This window comes from Tursiops truncatus, chromosome 10 (assembly GCF_011762595.2).
Source record: "Tursiops truncatus isolate mTurTru1 chromosome 10, mTurTru1.mat.Y, whole genome shotgun sequence".
Lineage (NCBI taxonomy): Eukaryota > Metazoa > Chordata > Mammalia > Artiodactyla > Delphinidae > Tursiops > Tursiops truncatus.
In genome coordinates this window covers 57294424-57312756 of record NC_047043.1, presented here as the reverse complement: position 1 = coordinate 57312756, position 18333 = coordinate 57294424, and the positions used below count along the sequence as shown (strand labels likewise).

Below are 18333 nucleotides of genomic sequence, written 5' to 3'. Positions count from 1 at the left end.
ACGATGTTGTGCCAGTCTCTGCTGTACAGCAAAGTGACTCAGTTATACACATACAGACATTCTTTTTTTTATATTCTTTCCCATTATGGTTTATCCCAGTAGATTGGATATAGTTCCCTATGCTATACGGTAGGACCTTGTTGTTTTTCCATTCTAAATGTAATAGTTTGCATCTACTAACCACAAACTCCCAGTCCATCCCTCTCCCTCTCCTCTTCCCCCTTGGCAACTACAAGTCTGTTCTCTATGTCTGTGAGTCTATTTCTATTTTGTAGATAGGTTCATTTGTGGCATATTTTAGATTCCACATATAAGTGATATCATATGGTATTTGATAATATCTAGTTGTATCCATTTTGCTGCAAATGGCATTATTTCTTTTTTATGGCTGAGTAGTATTCCATTGTATATATGTACCACATCTTCTTTATCCATTCATCTGTTGATGGACATTTAGGTTGGTTCCATGTCTGGGCTATTATGAATAGTGCTGCTATGAACATAGGGAGGCATGTATCTTTTCGAATTATAGTTTTGTCCAGGTATATGCCCAGGAGTGGGATTGCTGGATCATATGGTAATTCCATTTTGAGTTTTCCAAGGAACCTCCATACTGTTTTTCATAGTGACTGCACCAACTTACATTCCCACCAACAGTGTAGGAGGGTTCCCTTTTCTCCACACCCTCTCCAGCATTTGTTATTTGTAGACTTTTGAATAATTAGTGATGTGGAGCATCTTTTCATGTGTCCGCTGGCCATCTGTATGTCTTCTTTGGAGAAATGTCTATTAATGGCTTCTGCCCATTTTTCGGTTGGGTTGGTTTTTTTCGGCTTTTTTTTTGAGTTGTATGAGCTGTTTGTATATTTTGGAGATTAAGCTCTTGTCAGTTGCATCAGTTGCAAATATTTTCTCCTATTCCATATGTTGTCTTTTCATTGGTTTCCTTTGTTGTGCAAAAGCTTGTAAGTTTGATTAGGTCCCATTTTTTTTTTTGCGGTACGCGGGCCTCTCACTGTTGTGGCCTCTCCCATCGCGGAGCACAGGCTCTGGACGCACGGGCTCAGCGGCCATGGCTCACGGGCCCAGCCGCTCCACGGCATGTGGGATCTTCCCAGACCGGGGCACGAACCCGTGTCCCCTGCATCGGCAGGCGGACTCTCAACCACTGCGCCACCAGGGAAGCCCCATATTATTATTTTTAAATTAAATCTAGGTAATATCTGTTTAAGTAGTCCTATTACATTTCTGTTATCTTTTTAAGCAATCTTACATTTATGTAGCTTAAGAATATACAATGATATAGTTTATATAAATATCCAATAAAGAGTTTAAATAAATTACTATATGAGAGGAGAGAAAGAAACCAAAATTTTGTTATATTTTTCTCACATATTTTTCATTGCTACTAATTACTATTGCTAAGTAGTCCTATTTTTGTTTTGTTTAAATAATAGACTTTATGAAACAAAAATAAATAATATAGAATAATAGATAATTTAATATGACATCTGTTTATATATTTTTATGTTGAAGTAATAGCACATATATGTATAATAATTTGTTATATATTATGTTATTATGAGACTTTTTGGTATGATAGAGCTCTTTTTTGTTTTGTTTTTTTTTTTTTTGCTATGCGGGCCTCCCACTGCTGTGGCCTCTCCAGTTGTGGAGCACAGGCTCCGGATGTGCAGGCTCTGCGGCCATGGCTCACGGGCTCAGCCGCTCCGCGGCATGTGGGATCTTCCTGGACCGGGGCACGAACTCGTGTCCCTTGCATTGGTAGGTGGACTCTCAACCACTGTGCCACCAGGGAAGCCCTGATAGGCCTCTTTTTTTGACCTGGGAGCCCTTTTGTCCTAGATCGACTCTCTAAGCGCTTGGCCCTCCTACCTGTATGCCTCAACTTTTACTATAATAATGTCATGGAACAAACTTCTCTAAGACTCAGTGATTTCCAATCGCAGCGTTTATCCTCATGCCTCTGGGGCGGCTGGGTGTGACTCCAAGCAGTGAGTTGGGCTCAAGTCTGTCCCACGTGTCTCATTCTAGGGCTCAGACTAGAGGGTAGTGGCTACCCAGGGCTTGTTCTTTACATGGTGAACCCCCAGAATGAAAGCGAAGTGATGCTGCACAGGCAGATATAATGCCTCTACTTGCTCACATTCTAACGGTTATGGTGAGTCCATGGCCAAGCCAAACGACAGTGGCACAGACACATGCTCTGCTCACAGCAGGGCGAAGGGGAGTGAATATTTGCTGAGCGATAATCAAAGCAATGCCAGCCCCCTGGGAAGAGCTTCCTGTGGGCCCCACTCAATGACTTCTATTTACTGCCCATCGACTGTCCCTTCTTGCAAGTGGGGCTGTGAAATACGTAATTCTTTTGGCTGAATACACTGCTGCCCTCTAAAATACAGGGGTTCAGTGAGTGAAGATAAAAAGAGAAAATGTAAACTGGATGTTAGCCACAAAGGAAGCTTCTTTCTTATTCATTCATTCCTTCATTCATGGATTCAACAAATGTTTTTGAAAGTTTGTCATGACACAGGCTTTGTTCTGGATGATGTAATTTATATGAACCCATTATGTGGTTGTAGGAATCCAGGGAGGTGGGCTGGGCAGGGATGATGGTTCTTATTTGTCAGGCGAGGAACGTGAAGCCATTGGAGCAGAGTTGCTTTACTGAGTACCCATAATTGGTGAGCGGCAGATTCATTATTGAACCCCAGTCTTCTCTCTTATTTCTTTATTCAAAAGCATTTACTGAGCAGTTACTTGGTGCTAGGCAAGTGGACACAGAAGGCCCAGAATGGTCCCTTCCTCTAGGGAGTCCAAGGTCCACGAGAGAGACCAACAAGGTAATAACTTCAGGGAACATGCTGTGCTGGGTCTTCAGAATAGAGAGGATTTGGGGGTGGGGGTGAATGGCGGTGGAGGTGTGTCCGGTTAGAAATGAGTGTATCAAGAAAAGGCTTTGAGGGACTTCCCTGGTGGCGCAGTGGTTAAGAATCCGTCTGCCAATGCAGGGGACACAGGTTTGAGCCCTGGTCTGGGAAGATCCCACATGCTGCGGAGCAACTAAGCCTGTGTGCCACAACTACTGAGCCTGCACTCTAGAGCCCACGTGCCACAACTACTGAGCCCACGTGCCACAACTACTGAAGCCTGCATGCCTAGAGCCTGTGCTCTGCAACAAGAGAAGCCACTGCAATGAGAAGCCCATGCACCACAATGAAGAGCCGCCCCTGCTCGCCACAACTAGAGAAAGCCCACGCACAGCATCGAAGACCCAACGCAGCCAAAAATAAATTAATTAAAAAAAAAAAAGGCTTTGAGATGGAGGGAACTGCACTTAAGAAGGTTTAGAAATGTGTAAGAGGCCTGAGAGGTCATCAGAAGTCAAACGCTGAAGGACCTTGAAAGCTATGCTGAGGAATTTGCATTTAATCCCAAGAGTTATGGGGAGCAGGCCAGTGGCAGGTCCACATTTACATTTTTGTAGTGATGTGCAGGATGGATTGGAAGGAGCAAAAGCAGGGCCTGGGAGTCCCTCCAAGAGTTCTGTGAGTGAGACAAGAGTTTGGGTCAAAGAAGTGGCAGTGAGAATGGATAGGAGAGAGATTCCAGAATCATTTAGAATGGTCATTTAGACGTGGGAGCCAAGAAAGAGGAGTTGCTTAGCTCAGCAGTTCTCAGCCTGGCTGTGTTTTAGCATTAATTATGGTGCTTAAAAAAATGGATAGATTCTCAAGCCTTGGAAATTTTGATTTAGTAAGTCTGAGTTGGAATGAGACATGGAACCATACCAAGGAGTGGGCCAGTTGTGGGAATTCCCTGGTGGTCCAGTGATTAGGACTCCTCGCTTCCGCTGCAGGGGGCATGGGTTCCATGCCTGGTCGGGGAACTGAGATCCCGCAAGCGCAGGGCACAGCAAAAAAAAAAAAAAAAAAAAAAAAATAGTACCCAGTTGGGCAGCTGTCTGCGGTACCAATTTATAAGGAGCTCTAAAAGTCATTAGAGCAAATTGTAAGTCTTACTCCTCGGGAACGGTTAAGGTGAAGATAGATTCACTCCGCGATGAAGTAGGAAGCTCTCTCTGGTGGAAATAGTAAAATATTCCTCACTAGCACCAACCTGTCTCAGTTGAATGTTTCTCACTTGCAAGCTCCACTGTGTAACCAGAGGCCCTACCAGTATCCTGGGAGCAGCCAACTCTCAAGCAGCCCAAGTTCTGAAAGTAAATACTGCCTGGAGTGCTGTTTCCTAGAAAGGAGGGATTTATTGGTTGTCTAAATTTAATATAACTTCATAGGATTTCAGAGCTGGAAGGAATCAGTGTCAATTAGGAGTTAGTGAAGAAAGGGAAGGCAGGAGTCTAGGCAGGATCTTGTGCAAGGCAGGTGGATGATTGCAGAGCCCACGTGCGTCCTCAGCTGGATAGCTTATCTGCTTCCTCAGCTGTGGTCATTCCTGGACACTGCTCACGGTCATTCTGGGTTGTAAAAGTGGCAGTTGTTCATTTACGAATGGAGTTCCTACATTCACCATCTGGGTAGTTGATCCTTCTCTGAGCAGAGTATCAGGTGAACAGAATGGTGCTGAGCTTGGAGTCGGGCTTCAGAATGTAGGGTTTTCACTCCCTGTTCGTATGCGACCCTTCACTTGTCTGGACCAGGTCCTGGAACAGCTTTTCCCAAGGGTGTCCCATGAGTCCTGAGAGGTGACTCCTCTGAAAAAGAGTTCTACATCCAGTAAACCTGGGAAAAACTGGGCACTATCCTCCTGTCTCAGAAAACCTCAACATATATTAGCATCAAAGGCTCTGGCAAGTCCTATTGCCAAAAACAAAAACAAAAAGCAAACAAACTGTGCTCAGTGTTCTCAAACTTGACCAACAAAATCCCTGCCTTTAAAATTCCTTTTCTATATAACAGATACATTCTGTAGAAGACCACAAAGCTCTTTGAAAACGTTAAAGAAATGTCTCTGTTCTACTCTCAAGTACAGTGTTTTTCAAACTATACTCAGTAGTGGATGTTAGGGAAATAGAGTGATTAGAGACCACCGTTAAAAATAATTAAGATGGGGCTTCCCTGGTGGTGCAGTGGTTGAGAGTCTGCCTGCTGATGCAGGGGACACGGGTTTGTGCCCCGGTCGGGGAGGATCTCATATGCCGCGGAGCGGCTGGGCCCGTGAGCCATGGCCGCTGAGCCTGCGCGTCCAGAGCCTGTGCTCCACAACGGGAGAGGCCACATCAGTGAGAGGCCTGCGTACCACACACACACACACACAAAAATAATAATAATTAAGATGGAATAGAATAGAACATATTGGAGTGCACTACGTGTAACAGTGATTTATAAAACTTTGTTTTAGTTACGTTTGTACGTGTATGTTTGTGTAAAAGGTCATGACAAAGAATGTACATCTTATGTGGGTTGCAGTCAGAAAAGGAGGCTCAAAAGACCACATCGTCTCCCCAAACATCTGGAGAGAACACAAAAAAGTTTGTACTGTCTGTCCCTCTCCCCCTTCCTCTACATTCCTCAGCCAGCACTCAGATTCTCAGTTCTCGCCGTCCTCCCTATGCACAAATAAGCTCTGGTTTTCAGCACCGCATCCTGCCTCCTGTTCCTGGCTTATCGATTTCTTCCTCTTTCTCACGTGCTCTAGCAAATAGACTTTGGTTTACTAAACTACTAACTGACTATCTGGCCTCAGGAAAGTCACTTCAACTGCCTAATCCTCAGTTTCCTTATTTGAAAAATGGTGGTAATAAAATTTCTCTCTTAGGATTGCTTGTGATGATGAAATGAAATAACCTCTGGAAAGCATCTGGAACAAGATAAGGACTGAAAAAAATACTTTCCTTTCCATCTGTTGTAGCCCCAGCACACACACACACACACACACACACACACACACACACACACACAAATTTAAGGAGACCCTCTTAAGAAGCACTGTCATCAGTGACAACCTCAAAGCATTCTGTAGCAGGGAACTTCTGGGAACATACCAGTTTTTGTCCATCTAATGTGGTTTGTACTAGTTTCAATCTTGGAGGGTAATATTTTAGCCTGGTTTTCAGATTCTCTGAGTCCTACTGCTGACACTATCCCCACCTCCACCTTCTTGCCTGCAGGCTGTTAAGAATCCTGAGATACAACGTTGGGCTGCTTAGGGACACTGGTCTCAAAGAGGTCCAGGCACTGGTAGAAGGTCACTGAGCTGTTTACAGAGGGGCCAGCCCCCAATTCCAGGGCTATGGGCTCCAAGCCCAGTCTTCTCTCCAACAAGGAGCATGAAGACCCCGGGGACACAGGGCCCTGCGTTTGCATCCTTAGCAGAGAGGTTGGTATCAGTGGCTTACTGCAGCAACTTAAACACTGATTAGTTCTCAAGGAGAAAACCTGTTCATCGTTAATGATCTTAAGTGGTCAACGGATCCTCCTTCCGTGTTTCCTTCCAAATCGCCCTTGGGGACTGGGCCCAAGCAAGGCTATGAGGTGCCAGTAAAGTTGTCTTTCTGAGGCTTTGCAGGGGAAAGCGATAGTTTGGGAGACCCTCCGCAGGAACCCCCGGGTTGCCAGGGGCTCGCAGTGCACCGCACCCCTTGGAGGAGAGATCGAGGCGACGTCCCCAGGCCTTGCGCAGCGCCCCTCGCCCCCCAGCCTCGGCTCATCACCCAGCGGACCGGCGGGCGGGGCCCATTCCTTCCTAGCACCTGGGCCCCTGCTTCAGGCGGCTGCGGCTGCTCGAGCCCGGGGCAGGGCTTTTATTGTGAAAGGAGCTCCCCCCTCCCGCGCTTTCGGGGAAGTGGGGAGGCTGGGCCGGGACTCGACGCCAGGACTTTGCAAACTCTGCAAACGTCCCTAGCTGATTGAGGAGGCTCGAGGCTGCGGGAAGGCTACCGCAGAACGAGAGATCCCGCGTGTGCATTCTCCTAGACCTCCTCTAACGAAGCCTAACCTCAGAGCATCCTGCCGCGCATCGCCTGCCCCGGAATTGGCCGCTAGAAAGCTGTGGCCCCTCGGTCCGGATCCCGCGTCCCGGGAAGCCCGGAGAGCCACGGTGCCGGGGGCGGGCCGGGGCGGCGGGATGAGCTGGCGAGCAGGCTGAGCGCGCCGAGGAGCCGGTCCAGCCACCGAGGGGGACATGGTAGGAACCACGGGAGGGGACGCGCGTGTGGGGTGGGCACCCAGACAGGTGACCGTGGGAAGCGCCCCCGCTCCGGGCGCGCTGAGCCTGCGCAGCCTCCTGGGGCCAGAATTGTTCCCCGAAAGTTGCAGGAGGGCGGGTACTTAGGTCGCTGGCAATCGGCTTTTCTGCTTGCCTTGGCGGGGGGGAGGACCGTAATAAGGCGGCTTTCCTTCTGGACCTGCACACCCTGGCTGCACTGTAGCCCTCTGGCAGCGCTGCACAAACTCCATCCAATCCACAGCGCAGGGAGAGGAAAGGATTCCATGGGACACCCAAGGCAGCCTTTGGAGTCACTTTATTCCTCAGAAAAATGCGTGTGAATTCTGTATTAGCTTGTATCTTAGCCATGTTTTAATATTAAGAAGTAATGCCTTGGGACTTTCCTGGTGGCACAGTGGTTAGGAATCTGCCTGCCAATGCAGGGGATGGGGGTTCGATCCCTGGTCCGGGAAAATCCACATGCCGCAGAGCGACTAAGCCCGTGCACCATAACTACTGAGCCTGTGCTCTAGAGCCCGCGAGCCACAACTACTGAAGCCAGCACGCCTAGAGCCTGTGCTCTGCAACAAGAAAAGCCACCACAATGAGAAGCCCGCGCACCGCAACCAAGAGTAGCCCCTGCTCACTGCAACTAGAGAAAGCCCGTGCACAGCAACAAAGACCCAACACATACAAAAAAAAAAGAGAAGTAATGCCTTACACTTATTACCATAGAATTAATTTGGCCCTGGTAAAGTTCAAATGCCTGTCTCCCAGTGCCCCATTTCCCACCACCTCCTGGGACCACAGGGCAGGTATGGGAGCACTGGATGGCCTGGGGCATCATTCATGAAGCCAGGGACCTTGTGAACAGTGGCCCTTCCATCGATAAAACTCACAAACACCAACAAGCAGGAAAAATAGACCCTTTGAGAATGTGATCCGGGCAGCTTAAAGCACAGGTGCAGCCTCAGGAAAAGGGCTTCCCTCAGCACTGGCTGCTGATCAGCTCTGCTTCCAGGTAGAAGCTACATGGAGCTGCCAGCCCCCCACCCCTCCTGCAGTTCACCGTCCTTCCCCGGGGGCAGGGGCTGGTGTCAGCTACTAGGATGACTTTGAACTCTGAAGGAACCCAGAGGGGCTCTCCTGTCTGCTTCTATGGACAGCCCTCCCCCTCCCCACCCCAAGCTCATAGAGGGCAGATTGGAGCTCAGGGGAGATTCTCCTCAAGGAGCTTAGCTGTGGGGCTGGAGTTGAGAAGGTGCCCAGAGATTGCCCTGTAGGATGGATGGTCTCTGGGAGAATAGTTCCCTGTGTTCCAGGGTGTCCTGGCAGTGTCAGAACCAAAGGCAGGAGCCTGGTCGCCAGGAGCGGGGCCTATGAGGCTGGGTGTGTGTGTGTATTTCACTTTACCCCTGCATAACACCTTCTCCGCAATCCTCAGAGCTTTTTGTTTTTTCCCCTCAAGGCTGCTAAAGAGGAGTTAATAATGGAATCTTGAGGTTGGAAAAGGGGAGTGATCAGAGGTACAGGAAGTGAAAAGTGTGGAGATTTTTTTTACCACAAAATTCCCTATTTGGTGGCCAGAGTGTTTGCAGAAGAGAGCACGGGCTAAGGCCACCCACTCAGGGCTGTTACTGCTGTCTACAGGAGTATTCTGTCCATGGCAGAGCCTCTCAGGCCTCCTGTGGTGGAGGCCGGTGCAGGAGGGAGAAGATACCTGCCTTCTGCTCGGGCAGCCTCTGGGCGCCAGTGGAGTGATTGCTCCACTGCCAGGGTGGGCTTCCTGTTTCCGTGAGCCAGCAGCCTCCTGGCTTCTCATCCTCAGTTCTGGGGTGTGTTAGGAAGAGGACTTGAGTCAGGATTTCACTGTGTCTGGGTCCACTTGCCAGAGAGAGGGGCCTGATGGGCAACCTCTGGCAGCAAAATGGCCTTGGAGATCTGAAGGTTTCCTTTGCTTCTCCCTCTGAATGAAGGGTGTTGTGGTCCAGAGGCCTGGGGGCCCAGCATTGGCAGGAACCAGTATAGGAGGAGACAGGGGACCAGGAGTCCTCAGTTTCTTCCTCTGTAAAATGAGAGATTAAACTAGATGTCCTTTGAGGTGGCATTTAGCTCCAAAAATGGATGATGCCTGAATAATTCTGAGGTTGGACCCCAGCCCTGGTGTTGACCTCTTCTTCTCATGGGTAGCTAAGAGGGTGTGAGGGCGAAGTGGTTCTCAGCACTGACTCTCAGTGCTCCCTAGACCAAATCCAAGGTGGGACCCAGACCAAGAAGTTTTTAAAAACGAAGTCTCTCTAGATGATCGCAGTATGCAGCCAGGACTGAGAACCACCAGGGCTAGAGGGCTGAGGGAACAGAAACTGCGCCTACCCAGATGTCCCTGCATCTATGGAACTGCTACTCTTTGAGATAGTCCTAAAATAGAAGGCTTTGGTGAACTTCAGCTGGGAAATGATATATGTTATATGCCCCTCTTGGAGGATCTTTCCACAGAGAAACTTCTTTTAATTCATTGAAACTGAGACGTGAACTTCCCCAGCTTGTTTGAATATTCAGTAATTCCTTAACACCATCTTATTACCAATCCATGGGAAAGCCTGAGTTAGAAATATAAAAAGTCTGGAATCCTTAAATGTCTTTTTTGCAAAAGTGAACATTGAGCTGCGGGACCTGTAAGGGCATTTTTGATCATCATGAAGGGGCTGTGAGTCTCTGCCAGGGCTTGGTGTGTGTATTTCTAAAGCTAAGAGTGGGACACTTGTCCCTTTCCTTACAATAATGGTGGGAGACTTGATGTATGCTGAACACTTTGAACTTGGATGAAAAATATTGATAGAAGAAGTTAAGACTATTACTGCCAACTTAAAAAAAGTTTTCTTTCTGGTCCTTGGGGGATAAAAAATATATATGATAAAAAAATATATGAAATATAATATATTTTATATAACAGCCATCCTGCCAACTTCTACAGGTAACCTTGGTTATCATTTTGGTGTATCTTCTACTCTCTTTGAGTATTATTTTAAAGAGTTGTATACCAAACATGCAGTTTTGCAGTCTGATGTGTTTTACTTCACTTTTTGTCAAAGCAAGTTTCCATGTGTGCATCTCTAAAAAGATCTTCATCGCTGTACTTTCAATGCTCAGTACCATGATTTTGATAATCATCTCCCTGCGTGTGGACTTCAGGTCATTTCCACTTCGGGGCTGTTTTCAGTGGCATGGGGCCAGCTTCTGATCATCCATGGAAATGGAAATGGGGATCTGAGTGCCTGGTGAAGTGGCACAAGCACAGATTCCTTCAGCCTCTTCGTCAAAAATTTTACTGCAGCCATGCTTGAGGGCCCAGAGTGTGGGTGTAGGAGGAGTTTCCTCTTGTCTCTCTTCACTCTACTATGAGCATGTCATCACGCAGGCCGTGGAGAGAAGGGGGTTCCAGGAGAGCCCACACGTAGGTCAGTTCTCCTCGGAAGAACCAAGACCTCAAGTCCCTGGAGGTTAAGACTCAGAGGGGAATCTCTAGGTGAAGGGGCTAAGGCCAGAGAAGTGGTGTGACCTTCTCAAGGTCACTCAGAGCCGGGCTAGAGCCCAGGTCTCCTAGTTCTTCACTCCTCCACCCCAACCTTACAGGTTCCATCAGACACTGTGGCTTCTTCATATTCTTGAGGCCTTTGGTGCAGCTTGGAGTGGTGGAGCAAAGGCACAGGGTTTGAAATCAGAACGAGGTTTGTGCCAGACGAGCTACCGTGCAGCTTTGAGTAAGCACTCTAGTGCTCTGAAGCCCAGGCCCCTCGTGTGTAAAATGGGCTTATACTAAGGGGTTGCTCTGAGGAGCAAAAGGAATCTTGGAGGTGAAACCACTTGGTACCCCAAAGGTGGTATAAGAATGGGGGTTTGACAAAGAACCCACAAAAATAAGTTTTCTTTTTGTCGGGACCTAAAACAAACAGTAAGGAAGTCATCGATGTATTTCATTCAGTACCTGACTAGGGGGTGCTTCTGGGACTCTAAGTGTGGACCAAGTGTAGACAGATTCTAACCTAAAGTAGTTTTCTTGCTCCTTTAGATCTCTCTTCTCACCAGGCAGGAAATACCCAGCCCGTAGGAGATGTTTGCCCTCTGTGTGCCCTGGGCCTCCTTGCTGAATGCTGGCTGGGTGAGAAGGCAGCCCCACTCAGCCGCAGCCCCTGAGGTCTAATGACGGGGTGCCCTGGGAAATCACCCTGCCGAAGGTCTGGGTGAAGCCCTCAGGTTCTCGGGCTCAGCCGGAGAAGAGAAGAGGTTAACCAGTTTTGGAATCAGAACTGGGAATCAGGACTTCCAGCCCTTGGAGCCTGCAGGGAATTTGATACCCTCTCTTGTGGGCACCTCCCTCATGGAGCAGCTCCTAATACATACACAAGCCAGGTTCTGTAGGGCTGGCTGGGGGGGAGCAGAGGGGTTTAAATAATCCACTGATCCCAACCTGACCAAGCAGGAGTTGGTCCAAAAACAGGGGGTTAGAAGGGGTAGGAGGTGGGTGGGGGAACTGATAGGCCTCACAAAGAAGTGAGCAAAGGCCTTAGCAGTTTCAGGGGCCAGGGAGAGAAATGTGCTTCAGATGGGCCGCAAAGATGCTGACAGTCCCCTCAGAAGAGGTCTGGGAGGCTAGCCCTCCCTCCCTACCAGGGTGCTGACGTAGAAGCAGGGTGCTTCCGGTTTCTTTGAGGCCTGGGTGCCTGAGCCACCTGGGCTTTCTTTGCTTGGATTGTTTTTTTGATGTGACTGCTAAAGTGTTTCCATCTGGGGCCTTCGGGGTGCAATCCCTGTATTGTCTGAACGTGTCTACATAGGCCTGCGTCTGATGGGCCACCTGGCCTGAGAGTGAGGATGCAGCAGGGGTTTGTGGGTGACCCCCAGGCTGCCCTTCTCTGTGTGTCCCTCCCCGCCCCCCCTCACCATGTGCACATATTCTTGGAAGTGGCCTTGGGGCTCCAGAACTGCTTATGAGAGGGAGCCAGAAGGTGCTTTAAGGTAGCAGCCGGTGAACTCAGAGGGGGGGTAGGAGTGAAAGGTGGGGAGAGGGCCTCTGCTGGTCTCCAGGCCTTGACTAGTTCTGAACCAACATGGGTCTCCTTTGGCTAGGGCCTGAGTCGTATTCCCTGTGGCTTTGGAATTTTTTTTAAATTAATTAATTTAATTTATTTATTTTTGACTGCATTGTGTCTTTGTTGCTGCACACGGGCTTTCTCTAGTTGCGGCGAGCGGGGGCTATTCTTTGTTGCGGTGCGCGGGCTTCTCATTGCGGTGGCTTCTCTTCTTGCGGAGCACAGGCCCTAGGCACACGGGCTTCAGTAGCTGTGGCACGTGGGCTCAGTAGTTGTGGCGCACAGGCTTAGTTGCTCGCGGCATGTGGGATCTTCCCGGACCAGGGCTCGAACCCGTGTCCCCTGAATTGGCAGGCAGATTCTTAACCACTGTGCCACCAGGGAAGCCCGGCTTTGGAATTCTTGAGGGAGGTTTTTGGAGTGATGGAACTGTTGTGTCCTGATCGTGGCGGTGGTTCTATGCACATGTTCAGACTTATAGAACTGTATACAAAAATTTTAGTTTTACTGAAAAAATAATAGAAGAAATAGTTAAAAAATAAGAAGAAGAAGAGGGAAAAGCAGTCTAGCAGAAGGAACGATGTGAGCAAAGCCCTAAAGGCAAAGGTGAGCTATCAAAGTTGCCTGGGAGGGAGTTGGGGGAAACCTTCTGGAAATGGGGGAGGTAGAGCCTGGAAATGGGGCACAAGTGGTGTAGCCAGGAGGGAATTTGTGTTATTATTCTGAGGACAGAGCGGGCAATGGAAGGACTTTGGAGCTTGGAGAGGTGGGACTGTGTTTGCATTTTATTTTATTTTATTTATTTTATTTTATTTTATTTTTTTGCAGTATGTGGGCCTCTCACTGTTGTGGCCTCTCCCGTTGCGGAGCACAGGCTCCGGACGCGCAGGCTCAATGGCCATGGCTCACGGGCCCAGCCGCTCCGCGGCACGTGGGATCTTCCCGGACCGGGGCACGAACCCGTGTCCCCTGCATCGGCAGGCGGACTCTCAACCACTGCGCCACCAGGGCAGCCCGTGTGTTTGCATTTTAGAGAGCAGTTTCCAAGGGAGGGGAGACTCCGGGGTGTGGGGTGGAGGGGGAGCGTCTGGGGAATGATTATGATCCCAGTGGACCAGAGGGAGGAATGGCCCTGTGGCTGGCCAGAGGGAGCAGGGGTGGGAGATATTTGGGCAGGAGAACCTCCAACCCTTGGCAACCTGAGGGCAAGTCAAGAGCAACTTCTGTTTCTTGCTCAGGCATCTGGGTGCAGAGGTTTCTGTGCCTTTCTCCTCTCTCCTCATCTCTATTTTATTTATCTTATGGGGTCCTTTAACTAGTCACATTTAGAAGTAACCATGATATAGAAGGTACTTATTTAAAAATGATACTAACCATTTCAGCTGTATAAAATGGATCACTATGGTATATTCTTAAGAGCCACGGTGAAGTGTCTGACATTTCTCCCTTCATCCTCTGGATTGGTTTTGCCATTATAATCATAAAAATAGGCTAGAGGTAGTGGCAATGGTAAGTGAGTACGGTGTTATTTATGCCGCTTCAGCCACCTTGCCTGCAGCCCCTGAGGCCCTCTGCCAGGCAGCGCAGCCACAGAGGTCTCCTTCCTCCTGGCCTCCAGGCCCTGCTGGAGGGTGGGCAGGGCTGCGGCTGCTCCATCTCTCCTGGCCAGCTTCCCTGCCTGCCATGGGCTTGGGCTTGGGTTTCTGCTAAGTGGCCGCAGGAAGGGCTATGTCATATGCTGTTTACTTGTGGCCAGTTTTTGTTTGGCTTTCAAGGGTATTTGCTTGCAGTGAGCAAACAGCTTCTTCCAGAACCATCTGGAGACTTCAGATCCTTCCATCTTGGCTTGGGCAGCATGGTCACGGTTCCACGTTCAGAAGCCAAGTCGGGTAGGGGTTTTTACAAAAATGCCTTCAGCCAAAGAGCTGGTCAAAGACAGCAGAGGGGTTAGGGCTAGAAGAGAGAAAGGGAGAGAAAAAAGAGAAGAGTAACAGCTGGAGGTGTATGGATGTGAGACGAGTAGACTGAGGCTCAGAGACAGAAAGGACGGCCCCGGGGAGGCCCTTTCACCCCTTGGCAGGCGTGTGGAGCCCACAGGTGCCCCTCGAAGTCTGAGCATGCCAGTCGGGGGACACAGGATCGGGCCTGCGCTGGGCACAGTGCTCCGGGCTGGATTTCAGCGGCGTGCTGCCCTCTGGCAGAGCAGTGATGCTCTCTGCTGGCCTGGCTGCCTAGGGCTGACTGCCACTGCCTCTCTGCGCTTCCTGTGTCCCCGTGTCTGCCCTGTGCTCCTGCCAGGGAACTTTATCAGCAGAACAGACTTGGTCGTCCAGCAGCTGGCCTTGCCTCTGTCCAGGCTGGTTTCGCATCCATGCTATGAGTTGCCTTCCAGTGCACTAGGTACCGGAGAATTCTCAAGACATTCTGTCTCTTATATCTCAGTCTCCACGTTTCCTGAAAGGAGTTTATCCATGAAAGTCCAATCCTCCGTTCCAAGTTTCCTTCATATACACACACAGGCAACTTACACCTCCCTCAGTAATTTCTACAGCCTAAGTAATTAGCGCAGCAGTGTTGTGTATGGTCATGTTCTCATCTGGACTGTAAACTAAAGGCAGAGGCCGTGCCTTTCTTCTTCATTCTGGCCATGATTTAAAACTTTGCTTTAGTACTTTTAAATGCTTGGGGTCTTATTTGAGGTGGGAAGGGAAGACCCACATACAGTTAAACCTGTAACCTTAGAAGGTCATAATTTCAGAAAGTACAGGATCCGTAACCCCCTTCATCCTTTTCTCCAAAGGAAATGAAGGAACTCCAGCCCCAGTGATAATGTGATAACTGGTTTCCAGCCAGGTGGATGGAAGAGGCGGGGGGAGTAGCGGACTCACGCTGTGCCCAGGCTGGGATGAGGGCTTTGGGTTGTGCTGCCTGGGATGCCTGGGCCCAGTGGAGGTGGAGGCTGCAGCCAGTTTGAGGCTGGGATGGCCAGTGAATAGGCCATTTGGATGCCCATCCCTGTGCTGGGAGGAGAGTGGGGGCAGGGCACACAGGCCTCTTTCTCCAGGACAAAGTGGCTCTGTTGTCTGTTCACACAGAAGCTCAGTGTGTACCTGTTGGGGGACCTGGTTCCCGGCTGGGGAACTGGCCACCAGCAGTGGTGGCCTCCTGGACAGTACTCCCTCCCGGCCTCCCCTCACACCCAGCCACTGTCTGCAGGCCCCAGTCCGAGTCAGCTCCTACGGTTCTGTCTCCCCCTCCTCCCCCCTGCTCTCCCCACTTCTCCTGATGCCCTAGAGATCCTGTTGCAAATACAAAGATGCTATTGTATTCCTTCCTTTCAGAACATTCTCTCTTGAAACTCTAGTTTAAATCTCCTCATTTCCCTTTGGGAAGGGCGTAGGGAGGGCTGGGCAATGCCACCCTGTTCAGCCACTTCTCTGGGTGTCAGGAAAGCCTCCTGGTCCTTGTTCACATTCACCCATCTCCTGGGCAGCGGCCCAGGGTGACTGGGCTTAAACTGTAATTGTCACAATACCTTACTTGGTATGGTTTTAAAGCATGAAGGATTCAGAGGTGAGATGTAATCAGAATTGAATTCAAACCCTGCTTATCACCTGGGACAAGTCAGTGAACCTTTAACCTCTCAGCCTCTGTTTCCTCTAAGATAACACTGCCTCCTTGTGGGGTTGTGTGTTCTACCTGTAATGAGCATAAAGCACCTCATACGGTAGTCATCAGCACATAGTAAGTGCTCAATTAATGGGAGCTGTGGTTACCTTGTCCCTAGACAACAGATAGAAGATGCAGCAAGGCCTGGGCCACTAGGACTGTTAGTAGGATCCTTCAGTGCATCAGGGGAGCAGGAGTTGGGGGGTATCCTTGGACCCTAGCTCCCATGCAGAAGAGATTCTGGAGTGGGGGAATTAGGGAAATATGTGCTATAAAGGGCCTGCCTTTATATAAGCCATATGGATCTATGCCTATAACGGTGAACTAGAGAAAGGCAGAATCAGATGGTACCAGGTCAAGGGTACCAGTTCAAGGATTCTTGACCGGGATCCATGCCTAGAATTCAGAGGAGCCCTAAACTTGGATGAAGAAAAGTTCCATCTTTATTTTCTCTGATCTCTAACAGAAATTCAGCATTTCTTTAATAATGAATGTAGGCACTGACCACAGTAGCCTTAGCAAGACCTGTGACTTTGTCACCAAGAGGAATCAGAGAGTTTACAACGTGAGAGTAGAACCAGATCCTTTGAAATATAGTCTTTACTCCTCACTACTTTGAAAGTGCATTGGTTATTAGATGTGCTGACAGATCTCATTATTTAATGGGTTAATAAAGAAGCACATGCATTATTATATCACAAATTTGTTTTTTGGAATATTTTGATGAGTGTGTTTCAGTATAATTGATTGCCTTTGTAACCCTATGCCTTTTATTTATACATTAAAAAAAAAAAAAAAAGCATCCTGAGAAAGAGCCATGTCTTTACCAGGCGGCTGAAGTAGTCTTTGGTACTAAAAAGATTCAGAAGTCCTGCTTCTGTGTAGATGTTTGTCTGGGTGACCTGATCTTGGAATATGCCAAGAGTCCCCTTTGTCTAAAAATGTCTTTCCTCACCTTCTACTCCGGGATCATTAAAAAATAATCTTCAACAAACTTCTAGTGAGTGCTGGCCTCTGTGCTGGCTGAGGGAAGATCATTCCGCCTTAGAGCTAATAACAACAAATACTTGTGTTGGGCTTTGTAGCTTTCTTATCCATTATCTCATTGAGTCTTTAATCCTTCAAGTGTTAAGGCTGGTATCATTAGATCCATTTTAGAGAGCAATAAATAAAGTAACTTAGAGATCAATGATGCTGTAATTGCTGAGTCATGCAGTTCATAAGTATGAAGGACTTTAAGGTGGGCCCTACAACCAGGAATCTGAGTCTCTTTCCACTTGATCAACCTGAAAATTCTCACACTTAGATGCAGCTGTTTTCTTTTGGTAGCATCTATGGAAATTTTCTGTTGAAAGTAAATATTCTTGGAAATTAGTTTCTTGTGTAGAGCGTTACCCTGAGGGTCTGGGTCCCAGGAGTGTCTTGTTTAGACATAGGGGAGGGAAGGGCAGTGGCTGGAGTAGGAGCCCTGGGAGTGGGCGAGATCTGGATTCATGGAGAGGACAGAGGACAGCCTCGAGGGGCATGAGGGCAGGAGACACAGGCAGTGGGGTGTGTTGGAGTTTGACTCTCCTTGTGTGTTTTGCTTGGGGAGCCTCTAACACTTACGCCAGACATCAAAGCAGCATCACCATGACGGGGCTGAGAGAGTCCCGGTCTCTGGAAGCCTCTGAGGAGACTGCCTGGACTGGGCCGAGAGGGCATGCAATGGGCAAGCAGAGCATTTTCTTTGTATCACGAAAACAGAGACCTGCTCCCCTTCTCTGGCTCTGAGAGGGTCACTGTGACACCAAGGGGTACTTCCTGTCATCTCTTGTCGCTGGCTATGGCTTTCTCCCTAGTTAGATAGTGAACCGCTGGAAGGCAGCAGCTCTCCCCAGAGCTCCCAATGTGGCACAGACGTAGAACTCAACAGGTATCTTCACTGGATGGTAGCCTCCACATCTTATATTTAAATCTCCCCAGAGTCCAGCCTAGTACGACTTTCTGAGATAATGGAAATGTTCTCCTCTGCGCTGTCCACCACGGTGGCCACTACTCCCAGGTAGTGGAGTTGAGTACTTGAAATGTGGTTAGAACAACCAGGACTGGAAATTTTTAATTTTAATTAATTTAATGTAAATAGTTACACGTGGCTCATGGCTCTCATATTGGACAGTGCAGCTCTGGACCGAGAAGTATAAACTGAAGTGCTTATGGAGCCTGGGCTGCTGGCATAAGTGAAAGAAGTGGGCTGGGTATAATGAAGAAAAAAGCAATCTATGTTTTGTTTTCTCAAATTGTCTTGAGCTGTGGTCAGAGAAGTGTTTATCTCCTATGAAAAACAATAAAGCAAGTGAGATTCCAAAGGCAACTGTCCTTCCTTCTCTTGGGAGACAGACAATAG

At 48.7% G+C, this 18333-nt stretch overlaps 1 protein-coding gene across 2 annotated transcripts in view; it reads left to right on the top strand.

Annotated features, from left to right (window-relative positions):
• The first annotated feature begins 6844 nt into the window (after positions 1-6844).
• The window catches only part of GASK1A (golgi associated kinase 1A), a 59652-nt gene continuing 48163 nt past the window's right edge, over positions 6845-18333 (top strand). For both annotated transcript variants that reach the window (XR_012323980.1, XM_019946901.3), the window contains exon 1: positions 6845-7167. Coding sequence is in view for 1 of the 2 variants with exons in the window: in XM_019946901.3 (XP_019802460.2) it covers positions 7165-7167 (3 nt within the window). In the remaining variant the exon portion in view is untranslated. The remainder of the gene's footprint in view (positions 7168-18333) is intronic.